The 20,841-nt window shown below is 47.7% G+C and overlaps 1 protein-coding gene across 1 annotated transcript in view; it reads left to right on the top strand.

Annotated features, from left to right (window-relative positions):
- Nucleotides 1-3,608: 3,608 nt before the first annotated feature.
- Nucleotides 3,609-20,841, top strand: part of COL6A3 (collagen type VI alpha 3 chain) — an 88,075-nt gene continuing 70,842 nt past the window's right edge. The window contains 3 exon segments of the mRNA XM_019806941.2: nt 3,609-3,697; nt 3,961-4,159; nt 19,585-19,705. Of these exon segments, the coding sequence (XP_019662500.2) occupies nt 19,615-19,705 (91 nt within the window). The 5' untranslated portion in view covers nt 3,609-3,697; nt 3,961-4,159; nt 19,585-19,614.

Genomic DNA, 20,841 nt, shown 5'->3' with positions numbered 1-20,841 from the left:
TCTCTCAAAAGGGGACAAAGGTCACAGTGATGGGCTTCTGGGTGCCTTCAGCTCCGTTAGTGCTCTCTGGTGGTTATTATGGCGACAGGGATGGGGCGGTGGTAGGAACCTATCTGGAGAGGATTATGTAAAACGGAAATAGGTGAGCTCTGGACTTCTCCAGCTGGTTGTGAATCATTCAATGTCCAAGGTGTCTGCCCATAACCTTCCTTAAGATTCTCACAAAGTCAATGGGTCTCCCTCTCAACTGAGATGCCATTTACAACTTCAAGGTCATGTCAGTCGTATTATTTACATTCTCTTTTCCATGTTGAATGAAAATGGTATTTGAGGAGAAATCATTTCACATTTAAAAAACAAATTAAACATTCTATGCAGGTGTGTTCTCCCACATTATATTATAGTACAGGTGAGACGTTGCAATTCATTATAATAGTCTGTATTTGTGTGGGTTGATTTTATGTGTTTGCTGGTTTGGTGGAGACTGCAAATGGGAGACGGAATTTATCAGAAGAAATGCCAAGGGAGAGGTACAAAAGGAACAACAATAGAGACGATCTTTTGAGAAGAGGCCCGAGGCGTGAGAGGCAACAGGTGCAGGAGTCCTCGAGTGATCAAGACTAATGACGGACAGTATGGCATCTACAATCCCATTTGGGCCGAGCGTGATTTTTTTAGTCTGTCATATGATATATATAAACACAGCTGTTAGAGCTGAAAGAAAGTTCAGAACTGATGTAATAGGTCTGTGCTGGTTGGGGATGTGGAGTCAGGTGCTGCCACGGCCTTCACGACTTCCTCTCCCCTCCCGGGCCTGCGATGGGGCGCTGCGATGCCCAGCCCGGCCGCCCCTGCCCCCACGGCCCCTTGGCACCCCGGAAGCTGGAGTTCCCCTTAGAATTCTGTCTGCCACACACACTGCAACGTCTCCAGAGGCGACAGCTCCTAGCAGCCAAGGACAAGCCTCCAGCACGGGTGAGCCATTAGCAGCCGACACCCACACTGGCCGGGGCGGGTGTCCCCAGCCCACAGAGGGTGCCTAGCGCCTGCACACTCGGCTGGCCAGCAGAGAAGAGAGCAGCAGAGAAACCCCCAGCACCTGCCGCCTCTTTTCCTGTGTCACAGCAGCACATTGAAGTGGGAAACCTAATTCCTGCCCAGAGCCCGGAACACTAGGCAGCCTGGGACATGGGCTTTGTGCCTCCCTAACTTGTGCTGGAAGATGTGGGACCAGGTGCCAGGGCCAGCTCAACGCGACATTTAAGGGGAAACTGAAGTGAGAGACTCAGTGGCTTCGGAGGTCCCTCAGGTGGCCCAGACTCGGGATCCTCGGGTGTTTAGGTGGGTGCTGACATTTGAGGTGGTTTCCTCCCATGACCAGGTGGCAGAGAGGGACTTAGACGTGTCAGTGAGAATCTCAAAGCCCAGTGATTGAGTGAGAAACCATAGGAGCCCAAATGCTCTCTCTAGTGAGTAGGGGGGGGGGATGTTGGAGGTTTCTGCCACCAGCTTCTAGAAGCTTCTTCAGTCACAAGCAGTGTTGGAGAGGGTCTAGATACAATGCTAGGTATGGATAAATATTATAGAGTATGGTTCCTGATTGAATAGGGGTTTTTTACTTCTTTAAATCTTGTTTTAAATGATGTATTGCCTTTGCCTTCTAAGTAATTATGGGATGAGTAAACCACGGGAATAAAAGGCACAGCACTGGGAATATAGTCAACGGTATTGTAATCCGGTTGCATTGAGGGGCGTAGCTAACCGTGCGGTGAGCACAGATAATATACACACTTGCCAAGTCACTATGTTGCACACCTGAAATCAGTGAAATATTGTGTGTCAACCATACTTCAATTAAAAAAAAAAAACCAAACACTTCTTCCTAAGACCAAGGAATGTGTATTCTTAGCTATTTTGAAAGGAACTAGTTGTATGTTTGATCGAAAGCATGCTGGATCCACCGGAAGGGAACACCGAGGCCACGCTTGTCCACTTAGCCTCTGTGAGCTGGGCTGCCTGGAACACGAAGTTGTAATCAGAGTTGCCTTACTGGCAGCAGGTGACCTGCCCTGGACACATGGCTTTCCCCAGGGCTGAGCTTACAGACGGCAGGGGGCCCAAGTCCACACCTGCCTTGCAGTGGGGACCCTGCGTGAGATGTCATCTTCCCACACGCCGCATGGACAATGCTTCCCACTCAGGGCCTCTGCTCATTGCTTCTTCGATCTACAGGCGGCAGGCGGGGAAATGGTAGCATCCAGGCCTCCCTCCCTGTCCCCCAACCAGACATTCTTGGAGCTGAACCCTGGGGCGCAGAGAAGGGGTGAGGTCCCGGCGCTGCGGGAGGGGAGCGTTAGCTGTGGGAGAGCCTGCGTGGCGTGAGTGGGGGTGGGTTCTCCAACTCCCCACGTGGATCTTCGCAGGAATAAAGGCAGCCAGAAGGACAGTGTCAAGCACAGAGCAGTTTACTAAGCACCGTACACTGTCAAGGTGGGAGGGAGGGCAGGGGTGACGACTGTCCTGAGGTTACAAGGGTCTTTTCTTTTTATGTAAGTGGGGGTCTTGGGTCAGAGATAGGACAGCGTGATCTCTGCTGGGGGCTCCCGCCCATCTTCACTGGTCCCACTGGTTGGGACGGGGAGTTTTTGACCCTACAAGGTTTGTACCTGATGGTGCTGGCAGCCTTGCCCCACCCCACTGGGCGTGCAAATGCATTACAGTTCACCTAGGGGTCACCCTGGGCGGAAGGTGAAGAGGAGAGCTTGTATTCGCACCTGTCAGCCCCGGGGTGTTAGAACCACAAAACCTGATGTCGGGCCCTCCGGCCCTCAGGCTTCTGTGTGTTACCAATTTATCGCTGCCCTTGCCCGTGGCTCCTGTCTAACCAGCTGCCCGCTCTGTCTGGGAGCAGGTATGGTCCCCGCGTGCTGTCTCCCCAACTTCCCTAAACTCTGTGGAAAGGAGCTCATGATATCTTTAGTCTCCATACTTGGCTGTGGAAAGATCTCAAAGTCAAAAGTATCTGTTAGAGATCTCTTGAAATTTCCCCTGAATCTCACCGAGAGTCGCAGGATGGAGAGCAGGGGAGATTTGGGGTTGTCCAAGGCCAGGCTTTCGACAGAGCCCTGCTATGAACCCCGGTTTTTCTCACCTGTAAAATGAGACCATAATCTCACCTAACAACAACAAAAAAGACAACTATCTATTTAAGGGGGCTGGGAGTGGTGATGTTTGGGAGGAAAGAGATACTGTGTATCAAAGTGTTGTGAAATGTGTGAAGCCTGGCAATTTGTTTCTCAAGAATTTTCTTGAAACTTGAACAAGGAAACCATCCCCGTTCCCCGTCCATGTCCTAGAACGGGACCATGGTTCTCACAGGCAGAATCATTATGCAGAGAACTTTTAAAAAAGGAGCTTGATATTCTTGTCCTTTCACTGGTGAACAGAGCTCTGCTTAGCACAAGGCCGAGGAGATGTTAATTGCTGGTTTTTATATTTGAAAGGGAGGTTAATAGCCAAAGTCTTGATTCAGAAACTTCAAGGAGAAATGGGAGGGCGTGGTAAGGGTGGAGGGGGGAGACTGCATTTCCTGTTTTCCCTGCAAATGGTGTTGGAAAACACGGCAGGAAAACCATGGATACCCGCGAAAAAAATTCCAAAATTCATTCTCTTTGCCACCGGAGGCCCAGCCCAAAAGGTGACGAGTGGAAGAGGTGGATTTCTTTTCAAGAGTTGGGGTTTGCAGGAGTCCAGCTAAAGGCTTGTAGGGTGAAGACAGGCTTCAGAGGGTGACCTCAGCCTGCAGCGGGGCCAGAAGCAACAGCGCACAGAGAGTCTGGTTTTCATTTACAGTTGGGTCAGGCCCACAGTGGGGAGGGGGAGAGGAGGGGTCGGGAGGAGGGGAGGGGAGGGGAGGAGGAGCTGGAGGAAGCCCTGACTGTAGCCTTGGACCCGGTCCAGTGCTCGGAGCTCAGTCTTCCACCAAAGGCCGCTCAGTTCTCCTGCGCTCCAGCCTCCTGCGAGGACCGCCAGGGGTTTCCTCCTCCGGCCGGAGCCCCGCTCCTGCAGAAAGGAAAGCCGACGCCGTCAGCGGGAAAACCATGCGAACCTAAGTGAATATAGAAGCCCAGGGACATACACTTCTTCAGATTTGCTCAGGGTGAGTGCGTGTCCCCCCTGCTTTCCCGGGTTTGTGGGCGCCAAGGAACTGCTTCAGACCCCGGTGAGCCTTTCTAAGGGGCTCTCATGTTCACTCTGTTCGAGTCCGTGTTCTGGACGCGGTTCTGGTCCCTGGAAGATTCAGCTGAGGTTTCTTTTCCACTTTGCAGCCCCTGGGTTTCTCCAGCTGGGTTAAGGCCACGGCTTGCCCGTGGGGTGCAGTCGCGTGGCGCTGTGGGCTTCCTCCGCCCATCCTGCAGGGTTTCTGGGCTCGCGGGGATGGGTTTCTGGGCTCGCGGTCTGTTTGACGTTCTCTCCTCCTTCTGGAACTCGGGGGTATCTGCTTTGTTAGCACAAGTGTCTTTGCGAGGATTCATAACTACCGGTCGAGCGAGCAGCTCTTTGGGGAGATTCCGTCTGAATTCTCCCAGGTGGGCGCATCAGGTGGGGCTCCCGCCCGGGCTTCGCCGCGTGGGGGGCTGGTGGAGCTCATCTGTTGCCCCCGGAGGGCTGGGGGCGACACTGGTGCCCCGGCTCAGGGCCAAGTCAAGGGTTGCTCGGCCAGTACCAAGGGTTTCCTCTTTTCAGGAACCTGAGGTCACTGTCGGAGTCTCTGTCCTGGGCGGGGGGTGGGTGTTGCATAAAGGAGCTGCTGAGGTCAGAGGAGGAGAAGGCATTTGGCGGTCCGGCCGCGTGCCCAGTGGGTAAGGCAGGGCTCCTGGGGCCGGGGGGCCGCCCGGGTTGCCCAGATGTGGCCCAAGGCCTGTTCCCAAGCTGGGACGCCCAGGATGGAAAGTGTTCTCTGACAGCTGCCAGCCTGCCTTGGGGACCTGTTTCAAGTGCTAGAAAGTGGACCAGCGTGGAAGCAGGGGTGGGGTCGCTGGGAGGACCCAGGGAAATCTGTGGGGAGTATGAAACACAAATCAGCATTTCACAGCCTGACCCAGGAGCTCGCTGAGAGGCTGGTCTGGACTCCAAGAACAGACTGCTCTGAGCGCAGGGGTGTGTCTTGCACCCAGAGGGAGCGCAGGGGTGCTGACCCATGCCTGCCAGCTCCTTGCCCGGCACACAGCTACCTCCACAGGAGAACTGTAGGATCTGAGAACCGAAAAGGCCCTCAGAGCCCGTGTGGGCAGAGTCTTCTCCTAGACCTGGGATCCCCGAACCTCCCAGGGCACCCATTCTCAATACCTCCAAAGACTGAACAGAAATGGCTTTAAAATCAGATATTCTTTGTTCCTAACGAAAATGGTATTGAAAAGCAGTTGGCCGTTGGACAGCATCAGAGATTCTGAGCTCTTTGCTGGGCTAAGACAATGGCAGAGATTCTCGGCTGTAAGCCACTGAGGTGTGGCCCTGGTTTTCAGGGTGCAGTCTCAGGGGCGGGGGCTCTGAGACGCTAAATGACTTGCAGAAGCGGCACAACCGTGGGTGGCTGAGGTGGTAGTAAAATCTTCACCATTTCAGGAAAGCAGATGGCCAAGCCATGGAGGATCCCAAGCTAATTGACATTCAGATTGCAAAGGGCCATATAATTTGTTCCCGCCCAGAAAATAGTGTTCTTCTGTCCTATTCTATTCTAAGGAATGGGAAACTTGCTTTATGTTCCCTAAGGCTCTCCCAGCTGATGGAGGAAGAAGGGCTAGGAGCTCGCGGGCAGGCAGGGACGTTGGAGCCCAGCTGTAGGAGCTAGTACCTGCCTTGAGTGGGCCTCTCTACTCGTCCAGGCCACCTCTGGGGCTGGGGGCTCAAGGGGTGGGACCTGTACTTTACTTTGTTCTTAATGTGGGCTGGTTGCTGAGGGTGAAGGTATAGGGATGGGGAGGTGAGGGGCTTTTGTAGGAGCTCAACATATAGGAATGATCGTGTGGTCTTGACCATCTTTGTTGAGGCAAGGGATTGCCATTACCATGAGGCTGATTTTTCTCTTTCCCCAGTCCGGCAGCGAGAAAACCACGAAGAAGTCACTGGGTGGAGAACAGGGCCTGGGAGAGAATACCACAGCAAGGTGGAAAAGTGTGGCCACCCTGCCTTTTTCCTACGGGGGAACTGGAGGGTGTGGCCATCCCACCTTCCTGGGAGGTGGCCAGGGAAGCCTCTGGAAGGTTAACCCCCTTTGGCTCCAGCTCTTCCAGCTCCTGGGAGGATGTGTGCCCCACCCCACCATGCTTGTGGCTCTCAGCTGATGGGATATATGGCCAATGTCCAAACGAGGGGCCTTCAGGGCATTTTTGATAAAAGATCTTTCTGAATAGAAATGTCTTTGTGTCTGCACCTCCCTTTATTTTGTCCACGAGTGCCTTTTGTCATTTTCGTAGCTTAGAACCTAACACCTCACTGATGATAAAGTAGGAAGAAACCCCCCTAACTGATAATCAGTGATGATGGATTCGTGGCTCAAATTATTTCATGACAAGGGCACTACCCATCTGACCGTAGTTTTGGGTCAGGGGGCTGCAGGGGCCCCTGCTGTAAGCCAGCTTGAAATCAGTCCCCCCAGCCCTTTTGGAATTTGGGAAAGTTCCTGCCTCGGGGGCTTCCGGCCCTGGGAGTTCGCTCAGCCTGTTTAGACAACAGATAAAGTGTGGTCCTTACCAGCAGCCCGCCTCACCACCCGCTTTTATGTGAAATTCCACATTGAGGGTTTAAAAGTCACCAGCAAGCCACAAAGTCTGTCCCATGAGACTGTCTTGCAGGCATGCTAATGACCTCAGCCAGAAGTTTTATTTGACAATTCGTTTTTGTCACTGTTCTGTTTGGAGGAACCCGAGAGGATCTGTTATCTCTTGGAGGGGAATCACAGGCGGCTTCCCCCTCTCAACGGGACACTGTGTACCAGGCAGGCTTTCCACGGTGACCCGCGGGCTCTCGTGGTGCCTTCGCCATGGAAAGCAGGCAGGAAGAACCCCTCCACTATGACACCAACAGTTGACGGTTTCGGGAGGGACCTGACATTTAAAAAAATCCTTAGTAGCTCTAACCGAGAAAGTGGAAGCCCGACATAATTCAAATTTTAAAGCAGGGGAGATTTAAAAATTTCCTGCTCATTCAGACAGCTTAGAACTAGACAAGGACGCTTCTCTTCACTCCCCGCATTTCCAGATATGGTGTCTGTCTTTCCACTTAAAAATTCTCGAAGGTTTTCGTCCACTTTATGGAAAAGATGCTGCTTCGTCCCTTTAAAACATGGGTGATGCCTGCCCCCCACTCAACACACAGCGTCCTGATTTTCAAAGGGGGGCTCTCCACATTATGTTGATTTTTGAAAGCATCATTTTGAGCACTTTCTGGTCTCATAGGTCTAATCTGGGAGGGAGATGAAATTTTGAGTTAGCACCTTCACCCCGGTGTAGCCTGTCCAGAAAATGCAGGCTGGCTTTCTGTCCTCTAGAGGGCGGTGTGTGATCCTTCTGAGCTCTGGAAAAATCTCCAAGTGGTGGGAGTCCTCCAGGGTGTGGTTTCTGGGTTTGCGAGGAGTAGGTTGATAGACATCTCAGGAGGGCTCTGGGTAACTTTAGACTCTTTAAACACATATTTTTAAATGTGAGTGTAATATCTGAAGTAGATATAAATTTAGAATTTTATTTTTTTTTCTGTGCTCCGATGTTGAGGTCAAATTATGCCTTGAAACGAGGCATTCTGAACTCAGATGATTTCATTACAAGGGCACTAACCAAATAAGCACTTGGAAAAGAAACAGTTTGCCCACATCCCCTAAGAAAATTTTAAATTAACAGTAAGTTGTTTCAGAACCAAAGTGAATTTGCATTTTGAGGCCATGCTGTCTCCACATAGGATTTTTGAACTTGAAAACTGGCAGGAATAATGTGAAGGTGAACTGATCCAGTAACTCCCAAACTTTTCATTACCAGCCCTTGGCTACTTTCTCCTAAGAGACAACTTACTTGAACATGTTTTACAAAATTCACAGACTATCATTACGAATGTCCCATTTTAAGTCTTTGTTCAGATTTACCATGAACTTAGACTGTTGGCCTGGGCTACCTGCTGTCGGGGTCCTGAAGCCAGAAGCCCAGCTCAGGGAGAAGGTACCCAGCCCTCTACTCGGTCCATGTGTTCTCGTATTTGTTCAAGCTCGGTGAGCCCTGCTCTGCTCCACGGGCTGGGAGCTCTGGGATTGAGGGAAGGTACGAGAATCACTGAGACACAGACCCCGCCCTCTGCCCGGCAAATATGTGATTTCCATCTGGCTGTCTTAAATATCAAAAAATTATTACCTGGGTGGATGCTTTCTCCACACCCTTGACATTTCAGACGAAGGAATGGAGCAGAGAGAGGTGAATGACTGACGAGTCTGAGGGTCACAGTGTCAGCAGCAAAGCCAAGCCAGCGTTTCTGGGTGCTGCTGCCCATGTTAATAGGATCCCGTAAGCAGAGAACCTGGGACTAGGAATATCAAGGGAGTAAAAGTCGTTAGAGATTATTTTAGGATATCCTGTGAAGAAAGGCCCTTCTTCCCATTGACCAGCGTTCTGTGGAGTAGTGTGTTAACGTTTACTTAGCAGAGAGGTAACTGTTTAAAAAAAATCTGGAAAGAGGAGAAAAATAAGACAAACAGGAAACGTTCTGCCAAACCCTTCCCCAAAGGCAAATTGTTAGTCTCTGTGGGGGTCTGGCTGCAGCTAGCAGACCCTGAACCTGCTGTTCTCCTTCCTGAATTCTAAGACTCAAGAAACACCGAGAAACATTCGTGAGCTAGGACCGGCCTGGGGCAAGCACGGTGGGAACGAGATCTGTAAGTTTTCCCTCGTGTGTGCTATACATTTAGTTTTCATGGACCCAGAGCATCGAGCATTGGACACTGGAAGGAAGAGCTCATGGGTCAGTTTAATTTGAAAATTAAAAATTGAACAGCAGCTGGAGATGACTCAGGTCTCAAGGGAAGCCATTCCAGGAAACCAGTGTTTCTCTTCTGGAATCTTCATCAGTTGATTCAGCAGCCCCGGGCCAGCACCCAGAGCTAGAGACAGCCCAGCAGAGGCACACGCATTGCCCCATGTGCCCCCGGGGGCCTCTCTGTTTCTCGTGGGGGCAGCAGGAGACCCGTCCCTGCTCGGGCCCAGAGACACAGATGGAAGGAAATCATAGCAGAACCCCTACCAGTGGAAGCATCAGCCATTAGCCTTATTTTATACATAAAATCAGTGAGCCTGGGGAGATTAACTAACCATTACTGATAGAGAGGTAAGGAAGTAGAATTTTTCCAGGCTATTACACTAAATCCGGTGTTGATAATATTATATTAGATGTTTCAAATTAATTTTTTTAAAGAGTCGATTTTATATAATTTTCTCTTCCAGATTTGATTGTGAATCAGAGCAGAAAACAAAGATGTTTAATTTTTCCTCACAGTGTGAGCACGTTGTAGCCACTTTGGGTGCTTCTGCAGTGGAACAGCATGGTTTTGGGGAGGCCATAGCCCCCAAAGTCTGTGGCCAGGAAAGGCAGAGAGGCGGCCAGAGGCTAGCTCACGGCGCTGGCAGGGGGCGGACATGTGTGCGATTTCTTTTGAAGTGTTTTCGAAGGCGCTCTCTGCCTTAATGTTAAATCCCATCCAGTCTCTGCTGAATGTTTATCATTAGCAGGATAAATGGGGAAGAAGCCCTGTCTGGCTGCCTTGTCTTTAAGAGCGTGGAATGCTTTCTACGCATGCGTGGTGCTGTCTAGCTTTTCCAACTACCGCAGATGTGGAACTTTCTGCTTCATGGTTATTATCTTGGACCCTAGGAATATATGTTTTAAATAAATTTCCACGTATCTGGCAGCTGGTCTGGAGGTTCTTTAAGTTGCCTTTATGGGGGGGAAGGAAGCAAACCCCAACGGTGCTCAGCGCACGCTTGCACGTGACCTTGTTCAGCGGGGAGGCTGCTTGCGGAGGGGACGGCCAAACCACCTTCGCCTTTCTGTATTGCTCTGTTTCAATACACGAGCTGCTGAACGGGGATCATTTTACTTGATTTGACGAGGCAGAGCCAAAGAGGAAGGATCTAGAGTTGGCTACCGCGTGTCTACAAGGACGCTGTGGGTGGCGGTGAGGCCAGGCCAACACACATCATCAGAAGAGTTAAAATTTTGCTATCACAGGAAACACGTTCAGAGCCTGGGTCACACAGATGATGCTTTAGAGATATGTATGTGGCTGATAATTCTCTTCCCTCAGGCATTTTTGTAGAATGGAAAGATGAGGTTCAAGTTGTAAAGTCAACAGTTAACAGACCACCTTCCAATATAAGGGGGTTTTCTCCGGGGTGTTCCAGAGCATTTGCTTTTGAGGATTCCCCCAAAGCTCTTTCAAATGGCAGGAATATATTAAATGCCACCCTCTTCCTTCCCTAACCGAAGACCTAATAAATCCTCTTTTTGCTCCCTCCCCTGGGGGCGAGAATGGGGACTCCTTTCCCAGGATTCCAGCCAGAAGGGAAGGGGGGTGACGAAAGGAGGGAGAAGTAGGGCGGGCTGCCAGCTCGAGGCCCTTGGGGTTTCCTGAGGTGTGACTTCTACTCTCGCGGCAGATAGAGGCCGCACGCTGGCCTGGTCTTCAATAATTTCTGTAGCTCCCACTTGAAACGGGACATCAGGAGTTAACAGAAGTCCTAGAACTTGATAGGAGGACCAGCCTGATTTTAAAAAGCAGTGCTCATAGAAGAGCAAATAAATGCCCTCAAAATGGGGCCTCTGGATATATTTAAGCCTTTGTTTCAAAATGATTTCCTTGTGTGCCTGTGTGTGTCTCTTTCTTAAAAAAGATTTCCAGGCATGGAAAATGAAAAAGCTTTTGAGTACACTTTATGAAAACTAATTTCATGAAATTGCAAAATAGCTTGGGAAAGTCTCTGGAATACGACCCAGTGGGATGGCAAGTCGGAGGTCCGTGGAAAGCAGTCTTTGAGAGATGGCTTTGTAGGTTTCTAATGGACAGCTACAACAAGGAAAAAGGCATCTCAAATCCTTTTCAGAACGAGGCAGAGTGAAGAAAGGAATGACTAAAGCCAAATAGAAATATAAGAATGCAAATCTAATGAGCTTCTATGATCGAATCTGTTGACTTTTGGACACAGAAGCTATGACACAAAGCACCTCACTGCACCCAACCCAAGGGTCTCAAGCAGCCAATTCTGACTTTTCTTTTGTATTTAAAGGAAGAGCAGCAGACAAATGGATCCTATTGACACAGAATCTGTTCCCAGAGAAGTCTGTGTTTTCCCCAGAAGAGATGGGGAGTTTCCTCGGGATCCGGGCCAGACCTGGCACCATCCTTTAGGGCTTTCTGGGGCTTTGCAAACACAGACTTTGGTTAGGATTCTGGTTAGGATTCTGGCTCTATCTTGTTTTATCCATGTGGACTTGCCTCCCCTGGCTTCAGTTTCCCAACTATAAAATGGGGGTGAGCAGCCATTGGGGTGTTGGGCGGAGGGCATGAAATCCCACGGGCAAGATAGAAGTGCCGTAATTTCTGCTTGTGCTCTCTCGTCTCTATTTCCTGGGGTGGTGGGGAGGGCTGGCGGGAGCGTAGTGAGGGAGTGGCTGCGTCCTTCTCTCTTGTTAAAATGAGCAAGCACGGTGATCATTTGCAAAGATGTTTGACATCTTTTAAAAACTTCAGTTTTAAAAATTGGAACTCCATGACATGATAAATAGAATAGATTTAATTGCAAACAGAAACATTAACAAATATCCAGCAGCTGGGCTAGGAACACTTGAGCCACATGACTAGCTCCCAAGTGTGATGGCAAGAAAAGTGTGTGGGACCGAAGGCAGTTTTCCCACCTGGGAATTCAGCTCAGCCAAACCACGTGAGCTCATCAGTCATGAGTGGGGCTTGGGTAACACAAGCAACGTCTCCAGAACGGGAAGAGCTTTCCCCCTCTGTCCTCGCTCCCTTCCCTTCCCCTCCCCTACCCTTCCCTCCCCTCCAGGCCTCTCCTCCCCTCCCTTCCTTTTAGCTTAATATCTGGGTAGATTTTAGAAGACATAATTCCTGGGCACTGTACACTCCTTTCATTACTTTGTGTCTCAATGGGTAGCGCTTCGTTTATGGGCTTACTCTTCTAAAGATGAGTATCTTGGAAATAAAAATTTTTACATGTCATTTTCAACCGATGTAAGATTCATTTTCCTTAGAGAAGAGTTGAAGTAAGAAATACCTTAGGAAGAAGTTAGAGATTTCATCTCCTTAAGTTTAGATTTTTTTGAGCTTTATCCAAGACGAGAAAATTATTTTGGAATTTCTCAGTAGAGAGCCCGTTTAGTGTTTAATGTAGGAGAGGATTCGCGGATTCTAAGAAGTCAGATGAGACGCTGTGTGAGATGCAGGGACGGTTACAAAGCCATTAGCAAACTGCTGAACACAGTGCACCCCGTCCCACACCCAGCAGTGGGTGAGCAGATCTTATCTCCTGTCCTCCTTTTCTCCACGTGGTTTACACGTTCCAGTGATTTCTGACGAGGCCCTATGATATTCTCTTGCTCTCCGTCTTAAGCAAAAGCACTGCTTAGACTCTTGGATCTTGTGTGTGGATCAAATATTAAAAATGGTTGAGCTGGACTCCCTGAAAGATTCACATTAAAATTTTTCATTGAAGTGGTGGTGCCATGGTGCTTGAACTTCAGTGGGGCGGTAGAATGGATGCTTCTAGAATCGCATGTGAACATGGATCCTACCCCCAGAAAACCCCGTATACACGGATACAGTTGTGAACACATTTGTGGGAGGTTGACAGATCCTTTGAAATTTGTGGACCCCATATTTTAAAAAAGGTTTTGACCAATTACAATATTACAGGTTGTTTTAGATAGGGCTGGCTATAGTTTTGGAAAGAATCCAGTAGAATTTAAACGATGTGGACAATTTTTCCATAAAACAGTTTTCTAGTAGGATGCTTATTGATGATAGAAAAAAATCCAATGTTTATTTTTTTTTTAAAGATTTTGTTTATTTGACAGAGAGACAGCCAGCGAGAGAGGGAACACAAGCAGGGAGAGTGGGAGAGGAGGAAGCAGGCTCCCAGCAGGGAGCCTGATGTGGGGCTCGATCCAGAACGCCGGGATCACGCCCTGAGCTGAAGGCAGACGGTTAATGACTGAGCCACCCAGGCGCCGCACCAATGTTTAATTTTAATAGAAAGAATCAAGAATAGCACACGTACAATGTACTTTTATATTTTACATTCTAAATCGTATAAGCTCAGGGAGCCTGGGTGGCGTGGTCGGTTAAGTGACTCTTGATATTGGCTGGGGTCATGATCTCTGGGTCATGAGATTGAGCCCCATGTTGGACTCCATGCTGGGCATGGAGTCTGCTTGAGGTTTTCTCTCCCTCTCCTGCTGCCCCTTCCCCCCTCTAAAAAACAGTGTATATCCTCAATTAACTGAGAACACACACACACACACAAATTATAGACCTTGCATTTACTTTTTTTTTCCCCAGAAGAAGAACTCTGGAATAGGTTTAGCAGAGTGTGGGGGAACAGAGGTATGGCGGGATGGAAAGATCTGGAAGATTCCCGGGGTGGAGCATTGGCTTGAGGGATTTCTAGGGAGTGAAGGGGGCAATAGTGGGGCTGAGTTGGAAGGTCATCCTCGGTAGAGAAAGCAGACCAACCAGCCAAGTGGTGCCCGAGGGGAGTGCCTCTGAGCACCAGCCAGGACCCAACTAGGGCTTGGGGACACCATGGACCAACGCGCCGAGCATTGGGGGCTGCCTTTCTCTATCGTATCAATCTGTGTCTAATGCCTGTTCACCATTTCAAGCCAAGATGATTGGGCTGTGCCTTTGAAATGCTGCCATTATGACCCTCACTGTCGCCTTCTTGTAAGAAAGAAGGATGTCCTCTTAATGACTGGCCTCCTGACCATCATGAAAACAACCTTTTCTTTGCAGTGTTGATACATTTCCAAGAGAAGGTTGTATCGACAGGTTGTTCTCTTTCCAAGCTCTCAGCATTGGAATCACGGGGTAGGGTTGTCTCCGCCCGGATGATACTTTTTTTGACTTTCCTTGGAAATCCAGAGGCTCAGTGGATCTTTGAAACCATGCTCTTGTTTATGGTTTTACCTTTCTCTATCTAGTCTCCCAACTTTTGGCCAGCTGGCCGACGGCCCACACTCTGTGTCTTGCTGTTCCTCAGAGCTGGGCCCTGAGATTTGAACTCCAGCTTCTCCCTCTGGGCCTGACCCCCGGAGGGCAACAGTGTGGGCCTGAGCTTAGGTTTTCTTTGTGCTCATTGCACCTGTGTCCTTAGGTGGCAGCCTCATAGGGGCTGCTCTCCGTTTTGCGTGGCCCTCAATGCTGTCACGCTGAGTAGCTCAGCCGGCCACTGGTCTCCTGCCAAGGCCACCTCGCTAAACAGACTTTCCTCTGCTATCATGACTTGCGTTGCTCTGTATGACAACACTGACTAGATCAGACCATTCTTGACACTGGCTTCATTAGCAACGTGGGGAAGATGGGGTTCCTGCATTGTAGGGTAAACGACTGTGAACAGAATCACTGGGCCCGTGGAATTCCAGAGCAAGAGGAAGGTCAGGCTGGAAAGGTCAACAGGTGCAAAAGCTTAGGCCTGACGTGGAGCCGATTTCAGAGCTCAGGTGGTACTGAGGGCAGGAATAATTTTTGCACCTGGTCTCCATGTTACGTCAGATTCTTTTTTACTTTCATGAGACTCAAGTCTTGTTCCCCAAATCTTAATATTTCACGGCGCTATACCTCTTTTCTTCTTCCTTTCCGAGTGTTATTTACAGGCAAGGACAAACATTGTGCTCTTTCATGCCAGGGGCATGGGTGCACACTTTAAGAAAATGTTTACTTGTAATTTGTTCCCATTTTAGATCACACCTCAAAAAGAGAGATGCCACATTTATATTATACCTGTTAAATCGGTGGCTACAGTTAAGGGGTACATCATTACCCTTACTTTTGAAAATGGGTGATTTTTCCTGTACTTTTTGAAAAATTGTGGTAAAACACACATGACAAAATGTACCGTCTTAGCCATATTTTTTAAAGATTTATTTATGTATTTTTAAAGGGGGAGGAGAGGGAGACAGCATCCCAAGCAGACTCCCCCATGGAGCCCGACTCGGGGCCCAATCTCCTGACCCTGAGATCATGACTGGAGCTGAAATCAAGAGTTGGAAGCTTAACCAGCTGAGCCACCCAGGCGCCCTCCATCTTAACCATTTTTAAGTGAACAGTACAGTAGTGTTAACTATACATACCTTGTTGTGCAATGAATCTCAAGAATTTTTCATCTTGCAAAACTGGAACTCTTTACTCATTGAGCCTCTATCCCCTTCCCCACCCTTTGGCGACCCCCCTGCTATTTTCTAATAGTTGGACTACTGCAGATACGTCCTCTAAGTGGAATCTTGCAGTATGTGTCTTTTTGTAACTGGCTCATTACACTTCTCATGGTGTCCGCAAGGTTCGTTCATGGGGTAGCGTATGAGAGGCTTCCCTTCTTTTTTAAGGCTGAGTAATACTTCACTGTATGCGAGTCCCACATTTATCTTTACCCGTTCATCCATCGATGGGCATTTATGTTGTTTCTGCCTCTTGGCTGTTGTGACTAATGCTGCACCAAATTTGGGTGTGCGTTATTTCTTTGCAGTCCTGTATCAGTTATTTTGGATGTATGCCCAGAAGTGGCATTGCTGGGTTATGTGGTAATTCTATATTTAATTTTTTGAGGACCCTTCATATAGTTTTCTATAGTGGTTGCACCATTTTATACTCCCACCAGTAAGGCACCAAGGTTCCAATTTTCCTGCATCCTCATCAATAATTGTTGTTTATTATTTTTTTGATGGTAGTCATTCTAAGGGGTGTGAGGTGATCGCTCATTGCGGTTTTGATTTGCATTTCTCTGCTGATGAGTGATGTCGTGCATCTTTTCATGTGCATAATGGCCATTGGTGTCTCTTCTTTGGAGAAATGTCTTTTCAAGCCCTTTTCCCATTTTTAAGTCAGATTATTTGCTTTTGTTGCTGTGGTTGAATTGTGGGAATTCTTCATATATTCCAAATTTGAATCCTTCATCAGGTACATGGTTTGTGAATATTTTCTCCCTTTCTATAGGTTGCCTTTTGTTCTGTTGATGGCTTCCTTCACTGCACAGAAGTTTTTGATGATCCAGTCCCATTTGTCTATTCTTGCTTTTGTTGCCCATGCTTTTGGTGTCGTACCCAAGAAATCATTGCCAAATCCAATGTTATGAAGACTTCTATATTTTCCTCTAGGAATTTTAGACTTTCAGGTTTTACGTTTACATCTTGAATCTGTTTTGAGTTAGTTTTTGTAAAGGTTGTAAGGTAAGCATCTAATTTTGTTCTTTTGCATGTGGATATACAGTATTCCCCATGCCATCTGTTGAAGAGACTCTCCTTCCCTTATTGGGAAGCCTTGGCACTCTCATGAAAGATCATTTGCCCATATACATGAGGTGAGGGTTATTTCTGGGGTCCCTATCTCCTTCATTGGTCCATATGTCTGTCTTTATTCTAGTACTGTCCTGTTCTGATGACTGTAGCTTTGTAGTATGTTTTGAAATCAGGAAATGTGATACCTCCTGCTATATTTTTCTTTCTTAAGATCATTGTGGCTCTTCTGGTCTTTTGAACTTCCATATGATTTTAGGATTTTTTTCCCCCTATTTCTATGAAAAAATGTTATTGGATTTTTTTTTGGAAGTTTATCTTTTTTTCCCAGTATTCTTTTTTTTCATAAAAATTTTTTATTGTTATGTTAGTCACCATACAGTATATCCTTAGTTTTTGGTGTAATGTTCCATGATTCATTATTTGCGTATAACACCCAGTGCACCATGCAATATGTGCCCTCCTAACTACCCATCACCGGCCTATCCCAGTCCCGCCCCCCCCCAAAGCCCTCAGTTTGCTTCCCAGAGTCCATAGTCTCTCATGGTTCATTTCCCCTTCTGTTTATCCCCCCTTCATTCTTCCCTTCCTTCTCCTACTGATTTTCCTGCTATTTCTTATGTTCCATAAATAAGTGAAACCATATGATAATAGGCTTTATCTGCTTGACGTATTTCACTTAGCATAATCTCCTCCAANAGTGCACCATGCAATACGTGCCCTCCTTACTACCCATCACCAGTCTATCCCATTCCCCCACCCCCTCCCCTCTGAAGTCTTCAGTTTGTTTCTCATAGTCCATAGTCTCTCATGTTTCATTCCCCCTTCTGATTACCCCCCTTTTCTTTATCCCTTTCTTCCCCTACCGATCATCCTAGTTCTTATGTTCCATAGATGAGAGAAATCATATGATAATTGTCTTTCTCTGCTTGACTTATTTCACTTAGCATTATCTCCTCCAGTGCCGTCCATGTTGCAGCAAATGTTGAGAATTCGTTCTTTCTGATAGCTGAGTAATATTCCATTGTATATATGGACCACAACTTCTTAATCCAGTCATCTGTTGAAGGGCATCTCGGCTCCTTCCACAATTTAGCTATTGTGGACAATGCTGCTGTGAACATTGGGGTGCATATGGCCCTTCTCTTGACTACATCTGCATCTTTGGGGTAAATACCCAGTAGTGCAATGGCTGGGTCATAGGATAGCTCAATTTTTAACTTTTTAAGGGACCTCCACACTGTTTTCCAGAGTGGCTGTACCAACTTGCATTCCCACCAACAATGTAGGAGGGATCCCCTTTCTCCACATCCTCTCCAGCAATTGTTGTTTCTTGCCTTGTCAATTTTTGCCATTCTAACTGGCGTAAGGTGGTATCTCAGTGTGGTTTTGAATTGAATTTCCCTGATGGCTAATGATTTTATACTTTTTCATGTGTCTGTTAGCCATTTGTATGTCTTCATTGGAAAAGTGTCTGTTCATATCTTCTGCCCATTTTGATTTGATTATTTGTTTCTCGTGTATTAAGTTTGAGAAGTTCTTTGTAGCTCTTGGATACCAGTCCTTTATCTGTAGTGTCATTTGGGAGTTTATCTTTTTTAAATTATTACTATGTTACGTTAGTCCCCATACAGCACTTCATTAGCTTTGGATGTCGTGTTGCATGATTCATTGTTTGTGTAACACCCAAGTGCTCATTGCAATATGTGCCCTCCTTAATGCCCATCACTGGGCTAACCGCCCCTCCCTGAAACCCTCAGTCTGTTTCCCTGGGGTCCATAGTCTCCCATGGTTCATCTCCCCTTCAATTCCTCCCCTTCATTTTTCCTTTCCTTCTCCTAATGGCCTCCATGCTGTTCCTTATGTTCCACATAGAAGTGAAACCATATGATAATAGGCTTTATCTGCTTGATGTATTTCACTTAGCATAATCCCCTCCAGTTCCATCTATGTCGATGCAAATGGTGGGTAATCATCCTTTCTGATGGCTGAGTAATATTCCATTGTGTATATGGACCACATCTTCTTTATCCATTCATCTATTGAAGGGCATCTCGGCTCCTTCCACAGTTTGGCTGTTGTGGACATTGCTGCCATGAGCATTGGGGTGTGTGTGCCCCTTCTTTTCACTACATCTGTATCTTTGGGGTAAATACCCAGTAGTGCATTTGCTGGGTCGTAGGGTAGGTCTATTTTTAACTTTTGAGGAACCTCCATACTGTTTTCCAAAGTGGCTGTACCAACTTGCATTCCCACCAACAGTGTCAGAGGGATCCCCTTTCTCCACATCCTCTCCAGCATTTGTTGTTTCCTGCCTTGTTCATTTTTGCCATTCTAACTGATAAAAGGTGGTACCGGGAAGCTTTCTGATGTGGGGTGAGGAGAGGGTGTTGTTTGGAGGGCAAAGGTCTGGTGACACGGGCTACTGAGCCCGTCTGAGCATGAGCTTGGCTGGCTGGAAGTCATGTGTGCAGCGTGGCTATGGGAGACCGTGTAGCAATGTGGTCAGCCCCCAGGCCTGGCTTCACAGGCTTGCTAATTCCATGTCCCTGGATGTGTTCCATTCTGAGATTGGTGGTTGGCACACAGCAGGTTTTTGCTGGGAAAAGAGTGTTAAATAGAGAGTAAGGGCAAGATTTGAAGCAGTCCCAGAAGCCGTGGCTGTGTTTGCATAGCCCATTTTCTCCATAAACTGAAGATTTCCTGGGGATTCTTTCAAACCTGATGTACACAATTAAGCTGGGCATCACAGACCTGCCGCTCGCTGTGCCCACAAGTACCTTTACTCTTGACTCTTTCTGCTGTTTGGCAACTTGCTCTCTGCCTCAATCTGAGAGGAAGCGAGGTTTAATTGCCCCTCTCCCCAGTTTTTAAAGTTATGGCCAAAGGGATATAATCGCTAGATTCAAAGATTCTCATGTATTGTTTAGTCAAAACTACATTTCCTAAATGGGACAAATCCTTGTTGCATTAGTTTGTAATCTGAGTATCGACCCTGATCATTTCGCTTTGCCCTGTTTTCTCATTCAGGTTCCCACTTGGTGCTTAGACGCATTCAAAATGAGGAAACATCGACATTTGCCCTTGGTGGCCATGTTTTGTCTCTTTCTCTCAGGCTTTTCTCTTACCCGTGCCCAACAGCAGCAAGCAGGTAAGATCCAGAAACATTTCTTACTTTTATTCAAAGGAATATGTTCTCTAATTGTAGATCGCAGACCTCACGAGCTTGAGATAGCACTTAGACATGCTCTGAAAGGATGGTGAAGCCCTTTGTTACAGGACATTCATTCAATGTACAGACTTCTCCAGATGCTCTGTATCCAGGGACAGACGGCTCAGTTTTACGAGAACTCGGGTTTGATGTCTTGGAGTTGGTTAGCCGGTGCTTTGTTTTCACACTGGGTAGGAGGAGAAAGTTGGTTTCACAAAGATTTTACCAAATGAAGAGCTTTTGCACGTTCCTGGCACTGGTTTGGTCTCACTGCGTATAAAACCAGGACAAGACAATTATTGAGAATAAACATTTTTCTTGAAAACAGAACACACAGACCACCCAGTCTCTCTAACTCTGGACATGAGAAGACATTTTTCGCCTAGAATCACCCCATCTTTAAAAAAAATCAGTTTCTCAAAACCGTTAAAAAAAAAAAAACAGATGCGAATTAACCCTCTCAAGAATTTGCTCGCAGAGTTTTAGAAAACAGAGAAATGCTTCATGCATTATGAGCTCGGAGGGATGCCCTTGGGTCTTCCTCTCATTTGCCTGGAGACTTGGGCCTCAGGCAGGGATCGTCCCACCGGGCTCCGCGGTCCTTAGATGGCAGGGAGCTGAGTGCCACCTCAAGGAAAGGGGGGCATTACTTGGGGCATCAGGGCAGCCCGAGGTAAGTAGAGTTCAGGAGCTGGCTGTGCGGCCAGCCTGGCCCGCAGCGCAGAAGGGCCCTCTCGGCCCCCCACAGCTTGGCACCTTGAGCCTCCTGCTTCCATTTTCTAGAGAGGACTGGATTCATCTTTGAAAAAGATAAATAATGTCCCACATCTGCAAAGGCCCTTCGGGCCCTGAAAAATCTATAGTAACCAGTCAGAGTACCTTTCTTCATGCTAAAATGTCTGAGAAAAACGAGAGGCTGCCTTTCTGTGCAGTTACGAAGTCTTCGCTTAAGGAAGATCTGTTTAGTACATTTATTTTCCTCGAAATTACCCCAAGAATTGGAGGCTAGTTGATGGAGAGCAGTGGAAGTTTTCACGGCTCCTTCTTCTCGAGGCCCAGTCTCAGAGCCCAGACTG

The sequence above is a fragment of the Ailuropoda melanoleuca genome, chromosome 2 (assembly GCF_002007445.2).
Source record: "Ailuropoda melanoleuca isolate Jingjing chromosome 2, ASM200744v2, whole genome shotgun sequence".
NCBI lineage: Eukaryota > Metazoa > Chordata > Mammalia > Carnivora > Ursidae > Ailuropoda > Ailuropoda melanoleuca.
This window is presented reverse-complemented; position numbering and strand designations above follow the sequence as displayed.